General features: G+C 45.8%; 1 protein-coding gene across 1 annotated transcript; it reads left to right on the top strand.

Moving 5' to 3' along the window:
- Positions 1-4609: 4609 nt before the first annotated feature.
- METTL21A (methyltransferase like 21A) lies at positions 4610-14473 on the top strand. Its single transcript, XM_036254398.1, has 3 exons — positions 4610-5512; positions 7190-7301; positions 12963-14473. Exons 1-3 carry the CDS (start codon positions 5366-5368, stop codon positions 13358-13360), a joined length of 657 nt encoding a protein of 218 aa, XP_036110291.1. The 5' UTR covers positions 4610-5365; the 3' UTR covers positions 13361-14473.
- The last annotated feature ends 5053 nt before the right edge of the window (positions 14474-19526 follow it).

Below are 19526 nucleotides of genomic sequence, written 5' to 3'. Positions count from 1 at the left end.
GAGCTCTTGACCATTAGCAGAAGAGAATTCCTACCAGCAAAACAACACATGTCCAATAGCCACTCTGAATTCTCGCTCTGTAGAGAAATTTATTTCCCCAGCCTGGTCTGGGTATCCACCCCCGGCTGAGGATGAAATCACCTTGTACCAAGGTGGCTGTTTCTACCATGACTTCATACATGGCCTGGCTCCAGAAAACAGGAGGGTGAGAATATGCGCCCTCCCACCATGATGTGCTGGCCAGATGTCACATGATTGGGGAAAGGTCATTTTAGTCTCAGGGATAAAAACAGAAAGCTATCAACCAGAGCTTCTGGGGCATACTAATTTATATTTTATCCCCACCCTAAATTCCCCACCCTAAATACTCACAAGGAGCTGAGTGTGGGTATGAGAAGTCCAACAGCCTGAAGGTGCACAGGGAACCCACTGGGCTGAAAGAGATGCCTATGCATGTCTCCTTTTCAGTTGTCTGGGTCCAGGGGAGGACCAGGGAAAGAGGCCCAGGTCCCCTGGCTAAAGGAAAAACCATATAATTTATAGACCGGTATGTTAGGACTGAACTGCACTTTGGAATTACAGATAACGCAGAGTGTATCTACCTTTTTCTATACCCCAGCAGGAGTGCCGGCAGGGCTGTCTTCAAACCGAAGAATCACAATGGGATAAAAGTGATCAGTAGTCTTAGGTGGATGCTGGCATTGGGCTACACCATTGCCAGGTGTAGGGCAATTAGGAGTCATTATGAGCTAGGCCGAGCTCTAAAAATGAGACTTCTTGCCCTGGCCGGTTTGGCTCAACGGTTAGAGTGTCGGCCTGCGGTCCAGAGAGACCCGGGTTCGGTTCCTACTAAGGGCACGTACCTTGGTTGTAGTTTGTCCCCAGCCCTGGTTGGGTCGTGCAGGTGGCAACAACTAAATGTGTCTCTTTCATGTCGATGTTTCTCTCACTCTCTCTCTCTTCCTCCCACTCTATCTGAACAAAATATCGAAAAATGTCCTCAGGTGAGGATTAGGGAAACAACAACAACAACAACAACAACAAAAAACCTTCTTCCCTGAGAAGCTAAACAAAGCTGTCCATTCTAAAAACTTCTACCTGACTTTTGAAATTTCTTTCACACCTGTATTGTCAGCTTCTGCTGAGTCATCCTGTAGTGATGACTCCCAGATCTCAATGGTTATTTCAACAAAGGTGTATTTGTCACTTATGCTTCACATACTCCATGGGTCAGCTGTGGCTCTGCTGCGGCTGCGGTCCGAGGTGAGGGACCACCCCAATCTGCGACAGGCAGCTCTTGAGCACAGGGAAAAGGAGCAACGACACCTCATATTCCTGCTCAGAGGTGACAAATGTCATTTCCACCCACATTCCTTTGGCCAGAGAAAGTCATATGGCCAAGCCTGACCTCAATAGGATGGAGAAACATCCCTTAGGAAGGGACACCAGGGACAGGCCTATGTAGAAGGTGGACTGGGTGTTTACGTAATATAATCTACCACATACCCAACTTTTCTCAAGGATTGAAATTCATTTTCAAGTATCATAGGGAACCACTGGCTGTTTTTGGTTTATTTTGATAAAAACAGAGCTCCACTTAAATGTCTACACTGCTTTCCAAGTTGCATGTATTTCTAAACATTCTTTTTGGTGCTTCCCGAGCCAACTGGTACCAGCCAGAACATTGGCAAGACGAAGGACATTCTTGTCTATTATGGTTGACAAAAAGTAAATAACTTTCCAGATAAACTGTAAGTAAATATAATGAGGCAAATGTCCTGTGTTCATGGAGTGCTGGAGAGGTTGGGAAGGCTTTGCTTTTTTATCCTCACCCGAGGACATTTTTGCACTTATCCTGAGATAGAGCAGGAGGAAGAGAGAGAAACATCGACGTGAGAGAGACACATTGAGTGGTCCCATACGACCCTAACTGGGGCCAGGGACAAACTGCAACCGAGGTACATGCCCTTAGCGGGAACCGAACCCAGGCCTCTCTGGTGCACAGGCCAACGCTCCAACAGCTGAGCCACACTGGCTGGACATGGGAAAGCTTTGTTTTGTAAAGTCCTATGGATGACTTCAGCAGAAGCAATGGAGAATGGGGAGGAGGAATGGAGGAGGGGCGCCAGAATCTCTGTGTCAGGCTTTATGGTTGAGGGACCTGGGATCTAGGAAGGTTTAGTAATTACTAAGGTCATCCCAATTACAGTGTCAGAGGCAGAATTGAAAATTTCAATCTCTCAGGCTCTAAAGCGCATATTTTTTTTCTTGTGGCCAGGATGGCTCCCCAAAGGAAAGGAAAAATATGAAAAAGCGAGGTTACGAAAAGGAAAGTTGAGAGGGATAAACAGCACAGAGAGGTAGAGGAGGTAAGAGAAAGGAGATACTGGGAGAGAAGAAGAAAAGAGAATGAAGATCAATAAAGAGAAAAATTGTAATACCGAATGAGAAGACTTAAGTTGGAGGACTGACATTACCTGACTTCAGACGTACTGTGAAACTACAGTAATCAAGTGTGGTATTAGTGAAAGAATAGACAAAAAACAAACCACAGATTGGGAGGAAATATCTGCTAAATACACATTTGATATAGGGTTGTTATCCAATATATCAAAGAAGTCTTAAAATTCAATAATAGAAAACAATCAGATTTTAAAATGGTCCAAACCATTTGGTACATGACATGGTGCTTAACAGGTACATGAAAAAGTTACCTGAAAAGGTTATCAACATCACTAATAATCAGGGAAGTTAAAGAAGCCAATCTGAAAAGGCTGCATAGTGTATGATTACAACTATAAGACATTCTGGAAAAGGCAAAACTATGGAAAGAGTAAAAAGATCAGTGGTTGCCAGGAGTTATGGAGGAGTGAAGGATGAAGGTAGAGCAAGAGGATTTTTAGGGCAGTGAAACTATTATGCACCATAACACAAATGGTGGACACATGTCATTACACATGTGTCCAAACTCATAAAATGTACACCAAGAATGAGCCCTAACATAAACTGGTCTTTGGGTGGTAATGATGTCTCAGTGTAGGTTCATCAGTTGTAACAAATGTACCACTCTGGTGGGGGATGTTGATACTGGGAGGCTGTGCATGGGGGTGAGGGGGAGGATGGAGAGCAAGGAATGTATTGGTAATCTTGGTACCCTCTCTCCAATTTTGCATTGAACTTACACCAGCTCTTAAAAAGTCTCTATCACATAAAAAATTAAAAATAAATTTTAAAAAACTGAGGACAAAAAAAAGGGACCTTCACTGGAGACCCTCAAAATTCACTTCAAGTCACTTTTGAGGCCCCAGGCCCAGCCTTCCGTTGCACGTGGAAGGAAGTCCGCAGAGAGGCCTGGCATGCTCCCTGCGTGATGGCAGAGGGGGTGCTTCAGGCCTGGCCTAAGCCTCCAGCCCGTGGCAGCACGCGGGCATCACCAGGGAGGCTCTTCAGAATACCAGAGGCACACCAACTGAGCCTTTCCCGGAGCCGAGAATCGGGAGTTGAAAAGCACTTATGTCCATTCATTCTAACCTTCGCCCCGGCTGAGAATCTCCACGAGGGAGCGGCGGGCGGTCGGTGGGGGTGCGGGGATTTCAGGTCAGGGTCAGAGCAGGAAAGGAAAGGAAGTTGTTCCCCGCATGGTCACACTCCAGGATGCTCACTGCAGCCTCAGGTCTACAGCAACCGCGAGGGGCAAGGTCCCTGCAGCGGTGTCCCCCACCCCTCGCCCCATTTTACAACCCCGGGCCCGGCACCAAGTGCGGGCAACGTGTCTACGCTCTGGTTAAGGACCGTCCCACTTTCCCACTGTATTGTCACCAAGAGGGCAAGTGCCCCGCTTTGGACCTCACTGGTGACGCGTGCACAAATGAGTGACCGCGTGGTCTTCGGGCGAACTTTCTCTTACACCCGCGAACGGGCCACCTATACAACTACAAACAAGCAAGCACACAAATATAAAAAACGAGCACACAGACGGAAAAGTGGAACCAGTACAAGAACGATGCCAGTGCCGTGTTGGTGGCTTCCCTTTCACCTGTCGCCAGAGCGCCCCAAGCTCTCAGCGCACCCGACCGCGGCTCCACACCTGGCTCTGCCAACGCGGGCCGCGGCGGTGGGGAGACTGAGTCGGTAGCCCGAATACCCCGGACTCCCTGGGTAAGGGCCGACCACCGCACAGTGTCCCCACTCCGGCCCCGGGCAGCACGCGCGTCGGCCTGGCGCCCCCCAGCGACCGCCCCGCGCCGGCCGGGAGGGAGGGAAGCGGGAGGCCGGAAGCGCGTGTCGGGGCGGGGCCGTCCTCCCCGTCTGCCTGCACTGCCCCCGCGAGGCCGGTGCCGGCTCTCCTGCGTTCAGGCGGGTGTTCGCCGCCGTCTCGGGGCGGGGCAAGCGCAGCGCCCGCACCACGCGGGGCCGCTTCCGGGGCCGTAAGTAGCGGCGAGCCGGCGTCTGTGGACGTGGCTTTGGGGGGCGGTCTGGGCGCACCCTCGGGCCTCCTCCAGGCAGCTCCCAGCATTCCCGGGGTGGGTGGGTGTCGTGCTTGGCCCGGGAGGGGGTCCCTTAGGGCCCTTTCCCCGTCTCCCATCTTCACCCCCGCGGGTTACCGGAGCTCTGGGATCCGCGGGAAGGAAGTGAGCGCCTGTGGGCGCTGTAGAGAGGCGGGAGGCGCCAGGTTTGGGGACCCCGGGGAGGTCTCCTGGCCGCGGACGCCCGAGTCCGTTCGGGATCCAGGGCCGCGCTCTCCCCGCGAGCGACTGGGAAGCCACGAGCGTCTTGCACTTCAGTCTCTAAGAGACGGGACAGCGTCCCTGCACATGTCCGGCTGGCGTCGGAAGTAGTATCATCGAGCCGTTACGGTCCAAGGGCAGGTGTGGGCCCGTGGTTGTCACCAGTGAACGCACCTCTTGGGAGGCTGTGGAGGCAAGACCACAACAGAACAACAGAAAAGACCCTGCCGGCTGCAGCGGGAGCAGCTGCAGTCAACAGGGGCCTGGACCGTGTAGAAAGCGCTCCATCCTCCCGGGCCCTGGGCCGGCACCTCCGCCTCGCTCACCCTCAAGGCCGCTCTGAGTCCTAACAGCGAAGTGTGTAGAGCTTCTTGCAAGGGTTGTACTGTTCTGGGTGCTTTTGCCCAAAGACATCCTTTGGCATGAATTCAGAATCAAATATCACTTCCCACAAGACTGGAAGTACCATGTAAAAGGAATTAGACAAAAGCTTTCCTCATCTGTTTATTCGTTTGAACTCATAAAATGACCTTAAAAAGCATTTGGGGCCACCTAAGAGAGAATGCATTTTCTGACCAGAGCACGCAGGATTCTTTTGCCCCGTAGGTTCAAGGGAGCAGAGGGTTGGCATAGTCGAAATGGCCCTGGTGCCCTATGAGGAGACCGCAGCAGTGGGGTTGCAGAAATTCCACAAGCCTCTTGCCACCTTCTTCTTTGCAAACCGCACGATTCAGATCCGGCAGGACTGGAGACAACTGGGAGTCGCAGCAGTCGTTTGGGATGCGGTAAGCAGATGGGGGGGGGGGGAGGGGACTCTGAAAACATCTGCAATTGATTATAAGACTGATCTCGATTAAAAAAAATGAAAGAACAGTTTTATTGAGCTATAATTTATATACTGTACATTTCATCTAAAGTGTACAATTAAGTGATTTTTAAAAAAGTGAATTCAGAGTGATGCAACCATCACCATGCTCAATTAAAAAAATTTTTTCATCCCCCTATCCCCTCCAAAAAAACTTCTACCCATTAGAATCACTTCCCTGCTCATCTTCCCTGAAATAGATTGCATTTTAAGGATGAGTAAAGGAAAATTGAGGGAAATTAAAATATTACACAACGGCCCTGGCCGGTTTGGCTCAGCGGTTAGAGCGTCGGCCTGCGGTCCTGAGAGACGCGGGTTCGGTTCCCGCTAAGGGCGCGTACCTCGGTTGCAGTTTGTCCCCGGCCCTGGTTGGTTGTGCGGGTGGCAGCCACTCGATGTGTCCCTTTCACGTCGATGTTTCTCTCTCTCTCTCTGTTCCTCTCTCTCCCTCCCACTCTACCTGAACAAAAAATGGAAAAATGTCCTCGGGTGAGGATAAAAAAATATATATATATATTACACAACGAATATTGTAAAATGACAAAGCCCAAAGTGAAGACCTTGTGTTTTCTTTTAAGTTTTTCATAGTTGTAATGATCCCAAAATATACTATAATTACTTTTTTATCTCTTCCTCTCCCAACACTGTTGTCAGCTGCTTGTGACAGTGACTTGCCCTCAGCATCTAGCATCACACCTGGGATTCAGTGGGAACTCATTTGATGTTGGGTAAATGCTTAGTGTAAATACATTTTTACTGTTTTTGCATTGCATTAAGGAAGTTAGAGAAACATTTAGGAATAAAAATCTGTATATTCTAACCCAGTAATACTTCAAGGAATCCTGTCTAAGGTATCTACATGAAAAGTATGCCTAGACCAAGTAATAAAAATACATAATAGTGAGGAATGGGTGAGCCTCCTAAATGCTCACCTAGAAGAGGGAGTGCTAATTATACTAATAAGTGTGTGGCAATAAAAACAAACTATTTAAAAATTATGTTAACAGTATACAATGCTTCTATAGAATTGTATGCAAGTGCTAACTCACACATCTAGTATCCAAAATTTGGCTAAAACTTAACCTTTTGATGCTCAATAATGTATGGTTAGGGCTCCTGCTCCAGGGGCCTTGGGTGCTGTTCTGAGTTTTCCCTCTGGGGGACATTGTGGCTCTGCTGACTTGAGTTTAGTTTAGAAACTGGACATTCCCTTAAGCAAAATCCCAGAGACTGTTCATGTCAGCTCTGCCAGAGGAGTTTTGTAAGCTTCGAGGATAAAGCAGTGACACAAGAAATTAATCGTAGATTCAGTAGGACCCTATTTTGTGTGGCAGTGTCGTGGACCACTGCTGTCTCCACTGGGGCCTTTGGGGGGGCCTGGTGCAGCTGTTCTGTGGGACACCACGTTGTGCTTGCTCTAGGAGGTTAGCTCCCAGCAGCAGCTGAGTTCCTGTGTGTGTGATTCACCTGGGGATTGAACCTGGCAGAGGGAGAGGGGTGTGTGATTTCTTCCTGCCAGCACAGAGCCTACTTGAAACCCTTCAGCAACTTGAGCACTTGCTGACCTTCATCATAATCATCCTGTGTTTTGACTCAGGCTGTCGTTCTTTCCACGTATCTGGAGATGGGCGCTGTGGAGCTCAGGGGCTGCTCTGCTGTGGAGCTGGGTGCTGGCACGGGGCTGGTGAGCATAGTGGCTGCCCTGCTGGGTGAGTGACACATTTGCTCACTCCTTTGTGAGTGGAGCTCCTCGAGAGGGGTGTTTGCTGTTTTCTTGATGTAAAACCCATTGTTCATTTTCCCAACTGGATTATTTTTCTTTCCCCTGTACTTATGAGTTATGGGTCAACTGCCCATAAGGAAAAATGAGGCCCTTGCTGCTATACTGCCTTTTGTTCTTCTAAGATTAGCCTTGTAACATCCCCATGTATGTTAGGTGTTATTTTTCATTTTTCAAGTGAAACTGGGGTTCAGGGAGATGAAGCCACTCTCTGAAGTCTGATCACTGGAGCCCTGAGACTCAAACCAGGCTTGTCGGCCACAGCAGCCCACGTTATCTTCTTTCCAGAATGCTGACTTCTCTCTGCTGTTAAGAGAGGAGGTAACTAGGAGGGAAATGAGGTTTCCTTTGTTTCCTCCGGAGAACAAGGTCTTCATGCAAAACTTCACTGTCTGGTTGTAGCTTCATATTAGTGTGGTAAACCACATAGGTTTAGAATTATATTTGGTTTTGATATGTCTTTTGACTTCTGCTAGCTGTGTGACCTTGGGCAAGTTGCTTAACTTCTAACCTGCAGTTACCCTATAAAATAGGGAAACAATCACATTCATTCCACAGAGGATCAAATGAGATGTGTGTGCAAATCTGTTAGCTCACCAGCACAAAGTAAATACTCAGCATATACTGATTGCTTCTTCGTGTATTTTTGTTTCTGATCTAGGAATCTGGATCTGTGGGGTTGGGAAGGTCAGGATAAGGCTATCCAAAGACTATCGCAGAGCGAGGGGCTAGTGAGTTGTTGCCACAAAAGACGTGGGTGGTTCTGGGAGTGGCTAGACCAGCAGATGGATCGCTTCTCTGCTTCCCAGCCCAGGTCCTGTCACCTCTTTGAGTTCTTTCCTGCCCCAAAGCAAAGTTAATGGCTGCATTATTTCTTTTCCCCACTGTGCTTGGTATCCTCCCCGCCTCTGTCCAGCACGACCACATTTCCCTACAGGCAGTTCCATGAGTCTGTCTCCTGGCCCCCCCAGGAATGGCCACACCTGTGTTGCTATTTTTACTTCACACATGGAATCACAATGATGTTTATGTTTCTTTCCCTCAGGAGACTGAGCCCCTAGAGGGCAAGGTTTATCTTGCAATCTCTGTATCTTCTAGCATGTAATGTGTGCTTAAATATTTGAGTAAATTAAGCCATTGCTTACAAAACTAAAAACCAAATGTGAGGACAAACGTTTTTCCATCACCGAGTGAGTGACAGCAAGCTGTATGGTCTTACTGGGTCAGTTTCCACCAGTCTTTTATGAACTAAAATTACCCAACTTCCCTCCTCCTGCATAAATTATAAGCAGTCATCTTATCTTCATCTTTACCACCATTTTCATGTACCATCAACACCTGCCCTTTCTTGCTTTATCTTCACTAGGCTGAAAACAAGGTCAAGTGCAGCTCTCCACTTGTTCCAGGTGCAGACCTGTGCAGCTGAATGAGGCTGGAGGAGACATTGCTGCTGGGTCTCATCTTAAATTCATGGTCACAAACCTCATGGAGCTTAATGCTGCTGAGCAGTCACACAACCTCCTCTTTTACTGTGCTAACCTACAACCCCCCTCCTCCATTCTCACTCTTAGCTGATGATATTTATTCTTAGTGCACTGAGAAGACTGAAGCAATCAAAAGAGAACTTCTGTAACCTCTCACCACTGCCTATACACACCTACGGCACGACCCATAGTCTCTGCTTTTGCTCCAGAGGTTCTTTCCTGCATTGTCCCTTCCCCTACTCTGTACCTGATCATTCTCATCATCCTGTGAGCTTGCTATTATTTCTCCCATCTTAAAAAAAAAAGAAAAACTTCTTAACTGGCTGATTCTAGGACATGAGTCAGATAACCCTGGAATCAATAATTCGATGATGACAATGTTAGTGGATTGAAATACATCAAGTATGTTTAATCCATGAAGTCATGATACAACAACAATGAAAAGCCCCTGAATAGGTGCCTTTGGAGGATGCTTAGAAAACAGCTCTTTATTTTGAAATCTGGTTTATAAAGGGGAAGGGAGGAGCAAAGTTTATCTTGCCTTTCCTATTGAAACAGTTCCTATACACCGTGAATAACCAAATGGTAACTGAAAGAAGCTCCCCTTGCCCGGCTGGTGTGGCTCAATGGACTGAGAGGTCTTGGTTTGATTCCTGGTCAGGGCTCATGCCCGGTTGTGGGCTTGATCCCCAGTGTGGGGTGTGCAGGAGGCAGCCAATTGATGTATCTCTCACATCAATGTTTCTATCTCTCTCTCCCTTCTTCTCTCTCTCAAAATTTTAAACACATATTTTAAAAAATGTAATAAATCTTAAAAAAAGAAGCTTCCCTTCATCAAAGTTTCTTAACAAATAAATGCAAAGGAATCTAATGAATTAAGGATATGGGCATAGAGTATCTGTGGCTGCTCACATCACAAAAATAGACCCTACTAGGTATAACACACTCATGAAGAAAAACACCACTGCCTCTGAGATAGTCTTATTCAACAAATTAAACCCAAGTCAAAAAAATTTATAGAAGGTGCAAAGGACAGAGGAACGTGCTAAACTATACACGTGATACAGTCAGCAAAATCCAGACTGTGGGAAACTATGGGACTAATGATGTGTTTCTTCCTTACATTGCACGGGACAAAAGATAGATTAAGAGACATGTAAAACTTCCTCTTTATCCCTCCCACCAAACCAACAAAGAAAATGAAAAAAACAGAACCACAGAGATGGACATGTGGGTGATCAAACTCTGAGTAGTGGGGGAGTGGTTCCCATGAGAGTCAGGAGAGTGCTTACTCATGGTGAGCTGTGTTTGCAGGTGGCTTGTGGAGGGTGTCTGGGGTGGTGACAGCAAGGTGCAAGCCCAGCCTCCACCTAGATCACTGTGTTGGCCTCCTCACTTGCCTCCTGGCTTCTGGCCCTGCCCACTGCTGGGACATCTGTGAAAACCTCAGTCAGATCATGAGCACTTCTACTCTGCACTCTCCAGTGGCTTTCCACCTCACTCAGAAAAGCCAAAGCCTTTTCTTTCCATTTTATTTTGTATTGTTTTTAGGTGTACAGCTTAGTGGTTAGACAGTTGTCCCTCTCAATATTTCCAGTACCCACCTGGCACCATGCATAGTTATTACAGTATTATTGACCATGTTCCCTATGCTGTACTTTACACACCCCTGACTATTTTATAACTACCCATTTGTGCTTCTTAATCCCTTCGCCTCTTGCACCCAACGCCTTTTCAAAACCAGATGGATGAGGTCCTCTGTGGTCAGCCTCCCTTCCTGCTCTTACTCTTGTGACCTCATCTCCTGTTGTCTGTTCCTCATTCGCTCATCCCAGCCACTCCAGCCTCCTCCTTCCTTCCCTCCAGGCCTCTGCACTCCCTGTCCTCCTGCCAGGACATCCCCCCCCCGCCCCCCCAGTTATTCCCTCTTCCTTCGGGCTTTCCCTCGGTCTTCCCAGAGGCCTTTCTCGATGCCTTCCCCTCCTCCACTGTCTAAAACTTCACACCTGCCTCCCATACTTCTGACATTTCATGTCTCTTCCCTGATTTATTTTTTTTATTAGCATATCTCTAACATACTGGACATTCTTTTTAAAAACCTCTTTTTGTCTATCTTATTGAATGTAAGCTCTGTGAGGGTTGGGGTTTTTGTCCTGTGGCTGGTGGTAGCCACTCGAAGGTTTGTAGAATTGATAGGTGTTACAGGGAATGGTCACCTGATACCAGGATTCTATGAAGACTCCTGGAACACTGAGCAGGTCAGAAGTAGCCTCAGAAATCCCTGAGGCAGGCATTACTGGAGGTCTATATCTGAGAACTATCAAAATGAACACCGAGATGATATGCAAATTGCCTAGATCGCTCCATATTGTCAGCACAGAGCTCTGTGACTGTTAAGAAATCCAGAGATAAAATTCTGAGTCAAACCAGGAAAAGGCTGTCTGCGATTTGCATTGTCAGGAGAGGTGAAAGTATCCTTGAATTCTACGTGCCAGGCCGCACACTGTCTGGCAATGAACAAAGTGGTAGGTTCGTGCTTATAAAACGTAACAACTGGAATGTTTTCACAGTCTCACACTCAGGACTGTAAATGACCAACTGAATTACATACTGTCCTGACCTAATGTTACAGGTCACGATAAGAAGCGTTAAGTATATGCTGCCTCTGAAATGGTGCTTACTGTAGCTGCTCTGGAATCCTGTGGGGGGACCCCCACCCTCTGCATGAAGATAACAGTCTGAAGAAGGCTGCATGTGGGAATTTTATGAAACAAAAAAATTTTTTTAATCCTCACCTGAGGACAGTTTTGCATTTTTTGTTCAGATAGAGTGGGACGGAGAGAGAGGGAGAGAAAGAAAGAGGAACATTGACGTGAAAGGGACACATCGAGTGGCTGCCTTCCGCACGACCCAACCAGGGCCGGGGACAAACTGCAACCGAGGTACGTGCCCTTAGCGGGAACCAAACCCGGGTCTCTCTGGACCGCAGGCCAACGCTCCAACCGCTGAGCCAAACCGGCCAGGGCTGAAACAAAATTTTAGATTTCAGAATTTACAGGGCCAAAGTTAAACAGGATCATACATGTTATACTGTTACTCTAATGTAGACGAGGTGTTTGAGGGCTAACCTTACGTGGTTGCTTCATTTTAAGGGTTCAACCTCTCTCAGACAGATTGGTTCAAAAAATTGCATCTTTTGTTCACAGTAAAAACCCACAAGAAAGAGATTAGTAAAATATTGCCTCATGAATGTTTTTACACTGCATGTAGAAACATAACTTGTAGAGGACATGCTGTCACATTTTAACCTACAGTACTTGAATACAATCTAGTATTTTTTCCCCACATTATAGGAGAAAGATTATTTAGGAAGCCACAGAGGTAGGAGAAGGGAGCCAGCTGGGCTGCGCAGGCCGAGAAACAGGTTGCAGAGGCAGAGGAAGGGCTCTTGAGCGTCGGAGAGGGAGGCAGAGGTAACACGCCTGAGGTGGGTGAGAAGGGGGAGGGAAAGGCACGAGCCAGCGCCTGAGGACGAGTGCACACCACAATCTAGTAATTTCTAAGTTTACCCCTGTTCAATAATTTCATATATATACACATATAGACTGGCTGCTTGATAACAGTGTAAGGAGACGTGTACTAGGATTTCTTAGTAGCCAATTAATCTCTTCCTTGATTCTTTTTAAAGCTTTACTCCCAGAATGTAGACCCTCCCTGTTTTTGGTATCTTGTCATGTTCATAATCATTTGCTCTCAGATTTTCCATGGTTGGATTCTCTTTCACCCTGAAGCCTACTAACTTGAAGACTGCGACCTAATGAATGAAGCACAGTGGTAGATACCTTTGGAGGGTGGGCCAGCTCTGCCTGCAGAATCGAGAAGCCTCAGCTTGTCACTTGGGGACCCTGCATTTTATGATTCACTGTTACTAGTAGGCAGTGCAGAAAGTGCTACTGGTTGTTGTTCTAATCTATTGCAGCCACCCGTGAAGGGCATGGCCTGCATATCGGGTGGAATATTTACAGACACTCACCCTGCTGTGTAAGTCGACCCCGCTATTCGTTGTACTGATGTGCCCATTGCTTTCTCTCTGTCCCACATTCTAGGTGCTCACGTGACCATCACGGATCGGAAAGTAGCCTTAGAATTTCTTAAATCAAACGTTCAAGCCAACCTACCTCTCCATATCCAACCCAAAGCCATTGTTAAGGAGCTGACTTGGGGACAGAATTTGGGGAGTTTTTCACCTGGAGAATTTGACCTGATACTTGGAGCTGATATCATATATTTAGAAGAAACATTCACAGACCTTCTTCAAACTCTGGCCCATCTCTGTGACAACCACTCCGTGATTCTTTTAGCTTGCCGAATTCGCTACGAACGGGATAACAACTTCTTAGCGATGCTGGAGAGACAGTTCACTGTGAGCAAGGTTCACTACGATCCCGAAAAAGATGTACATGTTTACAAAGCACAGAAGAGGAACCAGAGGGAGGGCTTATAGTTGGCTATTTTATAAGAATGTTGTCATTAAATGTGTCAAGGTCCTAGCCTGGGAGTTGAGCCATGTTTAATGAAATGGCTTACTGTACAAAAACCAAAGGTTCTCAAGGAACAAACTTTGTCCCACTGCTGTGACTTTTCAGTCATATTTCACTCAGTTAACATTAAAGGGAAGTGTGAGATTTTGGTTTATGTTGTTTCTGGATCCCATACTGCTCCCTCTTAGTAATAAGCAGTTTTCACGGATACCTTGAAGGGCTGGTATAATGACGTCTTCAAAGCAGTGAGCTTGTTTTGTTTTAGCAAGAGGCTAAATCACCTTAAACATATTCTGAGATATATAATTAGCCAGTTTTCCTAATTTTCGGAATATAAAATGAGGTTTAACGTACATTCCCTGAGCTGTTAATGCTTTTGAAGTCTTTTGTCTGCCCATTTTAGGTCTTAAATACTTTTGGTTGTTTGAGATTGGGATGCGAGTTTTCTAAGGTCTCTTATTATGGTTTTTGGACTAATTTCAGATTTAGGTATATGAACAAAGGAATAAGTAAAAGTAACATTTTAGTTACTTTTGAAAGCATATAAAATCTTGGACCTCTGTGGGCTGTGAACAGGTTATCATCCTCAAATCAAAAGCTTTAGTTTTTGCCTTTACCTGTCCCCTTTCTTAAATGTTTTTGTATTCTTTCTTAGGCTTTCTCTGCTTCCTCATAATGCATAGGATGACAATGAAAACAAGTTTTAAATCTCACCCCTCTGAGAGGTTAGCTTTCCAAATATAAGTTCCTTCCACCGGGTACTTGCAATTGCTTATTTAGTGTTTGGATTCCCCAGAAGACTGTAAGCTTCTTGAGGACCAGGAATGCTCTGCCTCTTTCACTGTTGCCTCCCCAGTGTCATATATCAAACCAAATATTTGTTGAGTGAAAAACTACATTCCATTTAGAGGATATTGGTCTTTGAGTTCAATGATTGCTACATTGTTTCACAATTATCTTTGATAGACTTTATCAATGAAATTATACACACTAACTGTTGGGTTGAGGGGGTTGGAAGATGGACGTTTTTTAACCTTGTGTTAATGCATTCTCGGAATCCTAGCCTGGGGGGGAACCTGGCCTGTCCAGGTGTATTGGGTGCTTCATTTGCATGTGAATAAGGGTTTGTTATCTTTTGGCTTCAAGGTCTCTTCCCGTAAAAAGCAAGAGACAAAGCTAGGGTGTATGTTTGCAGTAATGCCATCTCAAGGAAATAATTTACTTAAATCCACCTGTGACCTGGGGGTACCAATCTGCAAATAAATGGGACTGCGTCCAGAGATCTGGAGCATTTGCTCCCTTGCTCCCTCTCACTCCAGTGTGTGCTTCTAGTTTCATTGCGTTGCACCGATCCCGGCAGGCCGAGAGATGGCACTAACACCCCCGTGCCCTTTTTTTAAAATAATGTGAAAGCTTGACAAATTTAGATCAGAAGAATATTATAATCTCAGTATGGTATGTGATATTAGAGATAAATTTCCTTTGCAAAACATCAGAAATGAGACCTCTTTCCTCCTCCTAACCTTTGAATGAATACCTTGGATATGAAAATATTTGCTACATTATTTTCTCTTTTTTAAAAAAATTTAAAATATATTTTATTGATTTTTTTTAGAGAGGGAGGAAGGGAGAGAGAGATAGAAACATCAATGTGAGAGATACATGGATTGGCTGCCTCCTGCACGCCCTCCACTGCGGATGGAGCCCACAACACAAGCATGTGCCCTGATGGAATGGAACCGGGACCTCTCAGTCCATGGGACAATGCTCAATTCCCCTGATCCACACCAGTCAGGCTAATTTTTTAAAATGCTATTCTTATAACAAGCCACCTTATTTAAGTCTGTTATTAGCTACATTATTTTCTATATATTTTAAATAGAGGATTTGCTTTAATAACGGTGAATTAAAAATTCTGAGCATTCTGTGATGTACCAGTTCAACACAGTTCTGATAAATTCATGAAATAGAAAATCAGTAGTTTACCAAGTGCATAAAATGCCAGTACTGTGCATGGACATGCAAGGTCTTTTAAAACAAGTAAAACAGCCCTGGCCGGTTTGGCTCAGCGGTTAGAGCGTCCACCTGCGGTCCGGAGAGGCCCGGGTTCGGTTCCCGCTAAGGGCATGTACCTCGGTTGCAGTTTGTCCCAGGCCCTGGTTGGTCGTGCAGGTGGCTGCCACTCGATGTGTCCCTTTCACATCGATGTTTCCCTCTTTCTCTCTTCCTCTCTCTCCCTCCCACTCTGTCTGTACAAAAAAATGGAAAAATGTCCTCGGATGAGGATTAAAAATAAATAAATAAATAAAACAAGTAAAACAAAAGCCCTGCAATATTATCAACACTAATCACATTCAGGTATGTTATTAGAAATTATTATATTCATTGGAATTCAGCTCCTTTACTTTAAAATCCCTAACTTTGGAGATAGATAGTAAAAATGATTTGGGATAGGGTGGGGGTGCAGAGCTTCAAGATGCCTAGATGCTCTACCAATTAAGCAGTGCCTGGGTTATTTTACATTTTCATAAAACATTACCTAAGCCCTGTCCAGGTAGCTCAGTTGGTTGGAGCATTATCCTGATATGCTGGGGTTGTGGGTTCATCCCGGTCGGGTGCATGAAAAGGTCAACCAGCGAATGCATGTATGGGTGGAACCACAAGTCAAAGTTTCTCTCTCTAAAAATCAATAAATTAAAAATAAAAAATTTAAAAAAGAACATTAAGAATACTGCTACAAGAAAATTTCAAAGGTTTTTTTCTTTCTTATCCTAATAGAAGAAAATAAAGGCAGGGAAAATTTAGCAGGAATAGTTTGTCTAAGTAAAAATGAAGTGATTTTTGGCTTTGAGTTTAAAATGTTGCAGGTCAGGCCCCCCTAGGGAAAAAGACTCAGAGATGGAGGTTAGGGTGCAGTTTCAATGGGACTGCTTTCAAGATCCGTGTCTCTGAAGGAACAAAAGTGGCAGAATGAGAAAGGGAAACACTGGGCTGGATGCAGGCAGGACATCCTTTCTGATTTCAGACCGGGGATGCCCTGCTCTTGGGCCATATAACAGCAAGGGGCAGGACTTTATCTCCTTGTGTAGCTTAGCCATTGGATCCAAGAGACATGACCTTGGGGTGAAGACAATACCTGGAGAAGGACTCAGCCTCCAGCCGCGTTGCCAGAAGCCAGGGAGACGGGTACCTCAGAATGCTGTGGGTGGGAAGGCTGTGGAGAGAACATACCCGGAGAACATGCCACAGTGTCCACTATAAGTATCAATCCACAAAGTTGTGACATTTTTCACTTACATTGAAAGGATTAAGTTATCCCATAAATGTGTGTTTTAAGTATGCTTGTTTTATCCTCAAGTTAAGGATAGAAACATAGTCCAAACCCATTGTATAAAGCCTCAGTTCTCTATTGCTATTTCTTTGAATTGTTATACAGTTAAGTTATCCAGTGAGTGTCAGTAACTTTCTCCTCAATTAAAATCAAATACTACTGCCAAGGTGCTATGTTGCAATGTACACAGACATCAGGTTCTGAGAACCATGCTGTAAAGCACACTTGTTTTCTAAGTAGATTACCTCTTAAGGGCATCTTACTTCAATTCACGAAAGAACTATCTGAGGCTCTGGTATCATCTTCAATTAGTTTCCAGCAGAACACTTATACTTTTGCACAAAAGGATCAGAATTCTAGTAACTCAAAATACTTCATCTAAATTAACTGAATACTGGATTGAAAACTCAGCGCAGAATAACAACATTGTCTGGAATGTTTTATCTTACCAAATATAATTTATGCTCCTAAAAACAAGGACTGTAGCTCATAGTTTATATCTCAAGTGTTAACACGGTGCCCTCTTCATAAAGGAAGTTCAGTACACATTTACTCATGAAAAATACAAATGAGTTACCTTATTAAATTGTTTATTAAACTGCCTAATTTCTGTGCTTTATTTTTCCTGGCCAAGGTAAGGGATAAGTCTATGATCAGGGTTCTCAAATGATCAGGCTTTTAGTTTATGGTAGTTGAAAGGTAGAAGTATTTCCTGTCCATTTTTTTTTTCTATCCTCACCCGAGGACATTTTCTTTGCATTTATCTTCAGACAGAGCAGGAGGGAAAGAAGGAGGAAGAGAGAGAGAGAGAAACATCGACAGGAGAGAGACACATCGAGTGACTGCCACCCACATGACCCCAACCAGGGCTGGAGACAAACTGCAACCACAGTCCATGCCCTTAGTGGGAACCGAACCCAGGTCTCTGGTCTGCGGGCCAAGGTTCTAACCACTGAGCCAAACCACCCACGTCTCCTGTCTATTTTTAAATCAAGAAAACAAAATTAAAATGTTGAAGTACTTTAAAAAATCACTTTTTAGCCTTGGCTGATTTGGTTCGGCAGTTAGAGTGTTGGCCCGCAGATCAAAGAGTTGCAGGTTCGATTCCGGTCAAGGGCATGTAACTCGGTTGTGATTCGTTCCCGGCCCTGGTCGGGGGCCCTGCAGGAGGCAACCGACTGATGGGTGTCTCTCACATTGATGTCTCTCTGGTCTCTCTCTCCCTCCCTCCCTCCCACTCTATCTGAAGATAAGTGGAAAAGTATCCTCCAGTGAGGATTAAAAAAAAAAAAAGTCACTTTTTAGCCCTGGCCCGTTTGGCTCAGCGGTTAGAGCGTCGGCCTGCGGTCCTGAGAGACCCGGGTTTGGTTCCCGCTAAGGGCATGTATCTCCGTTGCAGTTTGTCCCCGGCCCTGGTTGGTCGTGCGGGTGGCAGCCACTCGATGTGTCCCTTTCACATCGATGTTTCTCTCTCTTTCTCTTCCTCTCTTTCCCTCCCACTCTATCTGAACAAAAAAATGAAAAAATGTCCTCAGGTGAGGATAAAAAAAAAAGTCACTTTTTAATGTTCTAGTATTGGTGAGAGGTCCTATATACAGAGCCTGGCATCATAGTTTGTGAAACAGGTGTCACTGATTTTAGGTCAGAAAAATAGTCATAATTCTACAGCTCTTCAGAACCTCCACCTACACAGAAGTAGCATTTTCAAGTTCTTTAACAAGAAGGCAAGACGTGGTAGTGAATATAGAGACATCTGCTCTGGGAAACTGGAGACGTGGGTTCTCGTAACACTGACATGAACTGTGTGAAATCAGGGCAGTCCTCAGTTTGTTTGTTTTTTAATGTCACTTTAAAAATTGAGGACTTGTAACATTCGGTCAAGATGGCGGGTAGGTAAACACGGTATTGCGTCCTCCCACAACCACATCAAAGTCACAACTAAACTACAGAACAACCATCCTTCAGAACCGCCTGACATCGAGCTGAATGGAAGTCCTACAACTACGGAATTAAAGCAGCAGCCACATCCAGACTGGTAGGAGGGCGGAGGGGCTGGTCCCGCACCCACATGTGGCGGATAAAAATCAGGAGGACACCTCGGCTGGGAAGGTCCTCCCTGAGGACTGAGGGGTCCCCGTCCCACCAGGCCCCCAGCTCAGGATTCCAGTGCCAGGAAGAGAATCCCCATCACTTTTGGCTGTAAAACCAGCGGGAACTGAGCCCCAGGCAGCTCCTCATAAATTTCTTTTTCTTTACTGATTTTAGAGAGAGAGGAAGGGAGAGGGAGAGATAGAAATATCGATGAGAGAGAACATTGATTGGCCACCTCCTGCATGCCCTGCAATGGGGATTCGGCCCATAACCTGGGAACATGCTCTGACCAGGAATCGAACCAGCAGTGTCTTGGTACATGGGTCGACGCTCAACCATGAGCCACACTGGCCAGGCGGCAGTTCCTCTTAAAGGGCCCACACAAGGACTTACTCAAACTCACTCCTTCTGGGCTCCAGTGTTGGGAGGTAGCTTGAAAGGCACCAGAGACTTATGGGAAGAACTGAGTTGTTTGGCATTGGGGGGAGGGCTGGAGAGGCAGCTTTCTCCTGGACAGACCTGCTGTTGGAAGCCATTGTTCCTTTGGTGAGCTCTTCCCCTACGGAACTGGCAGACAGTCACCATATCTGGGACTCCAGCAACCTGGCTCACACTTTTCCCCGCCCTAGTGATTCTCTGAAGCTCTGCCCTGCACAACTTTCGGGCCCACCCAAGCTGCTTCCAGTGGCTTTACCAAAGGATTGGCC

The sequence above is a fragment of the Molossus molossus genome, unplaced genomic scaffold (genome assembly GCF_014108415.1).
Source record: "Molossus molossus isolate mMolMol1 unplaced genomic scaffold, mMolMol1.p scaffold_m16_p_11, whole genome shotgun sequence".
Classification (NCBI taxonomy): Eukaryota; Metazoa; Chordata; class Mammalia; order Chiroptera; family Molossidae; genus Molossus; species Molossus molossus.
Note: the sequence above shows the minus strand (reverse complement) of the source record. Positions and strands in the feature narration are given on the sequence as shown.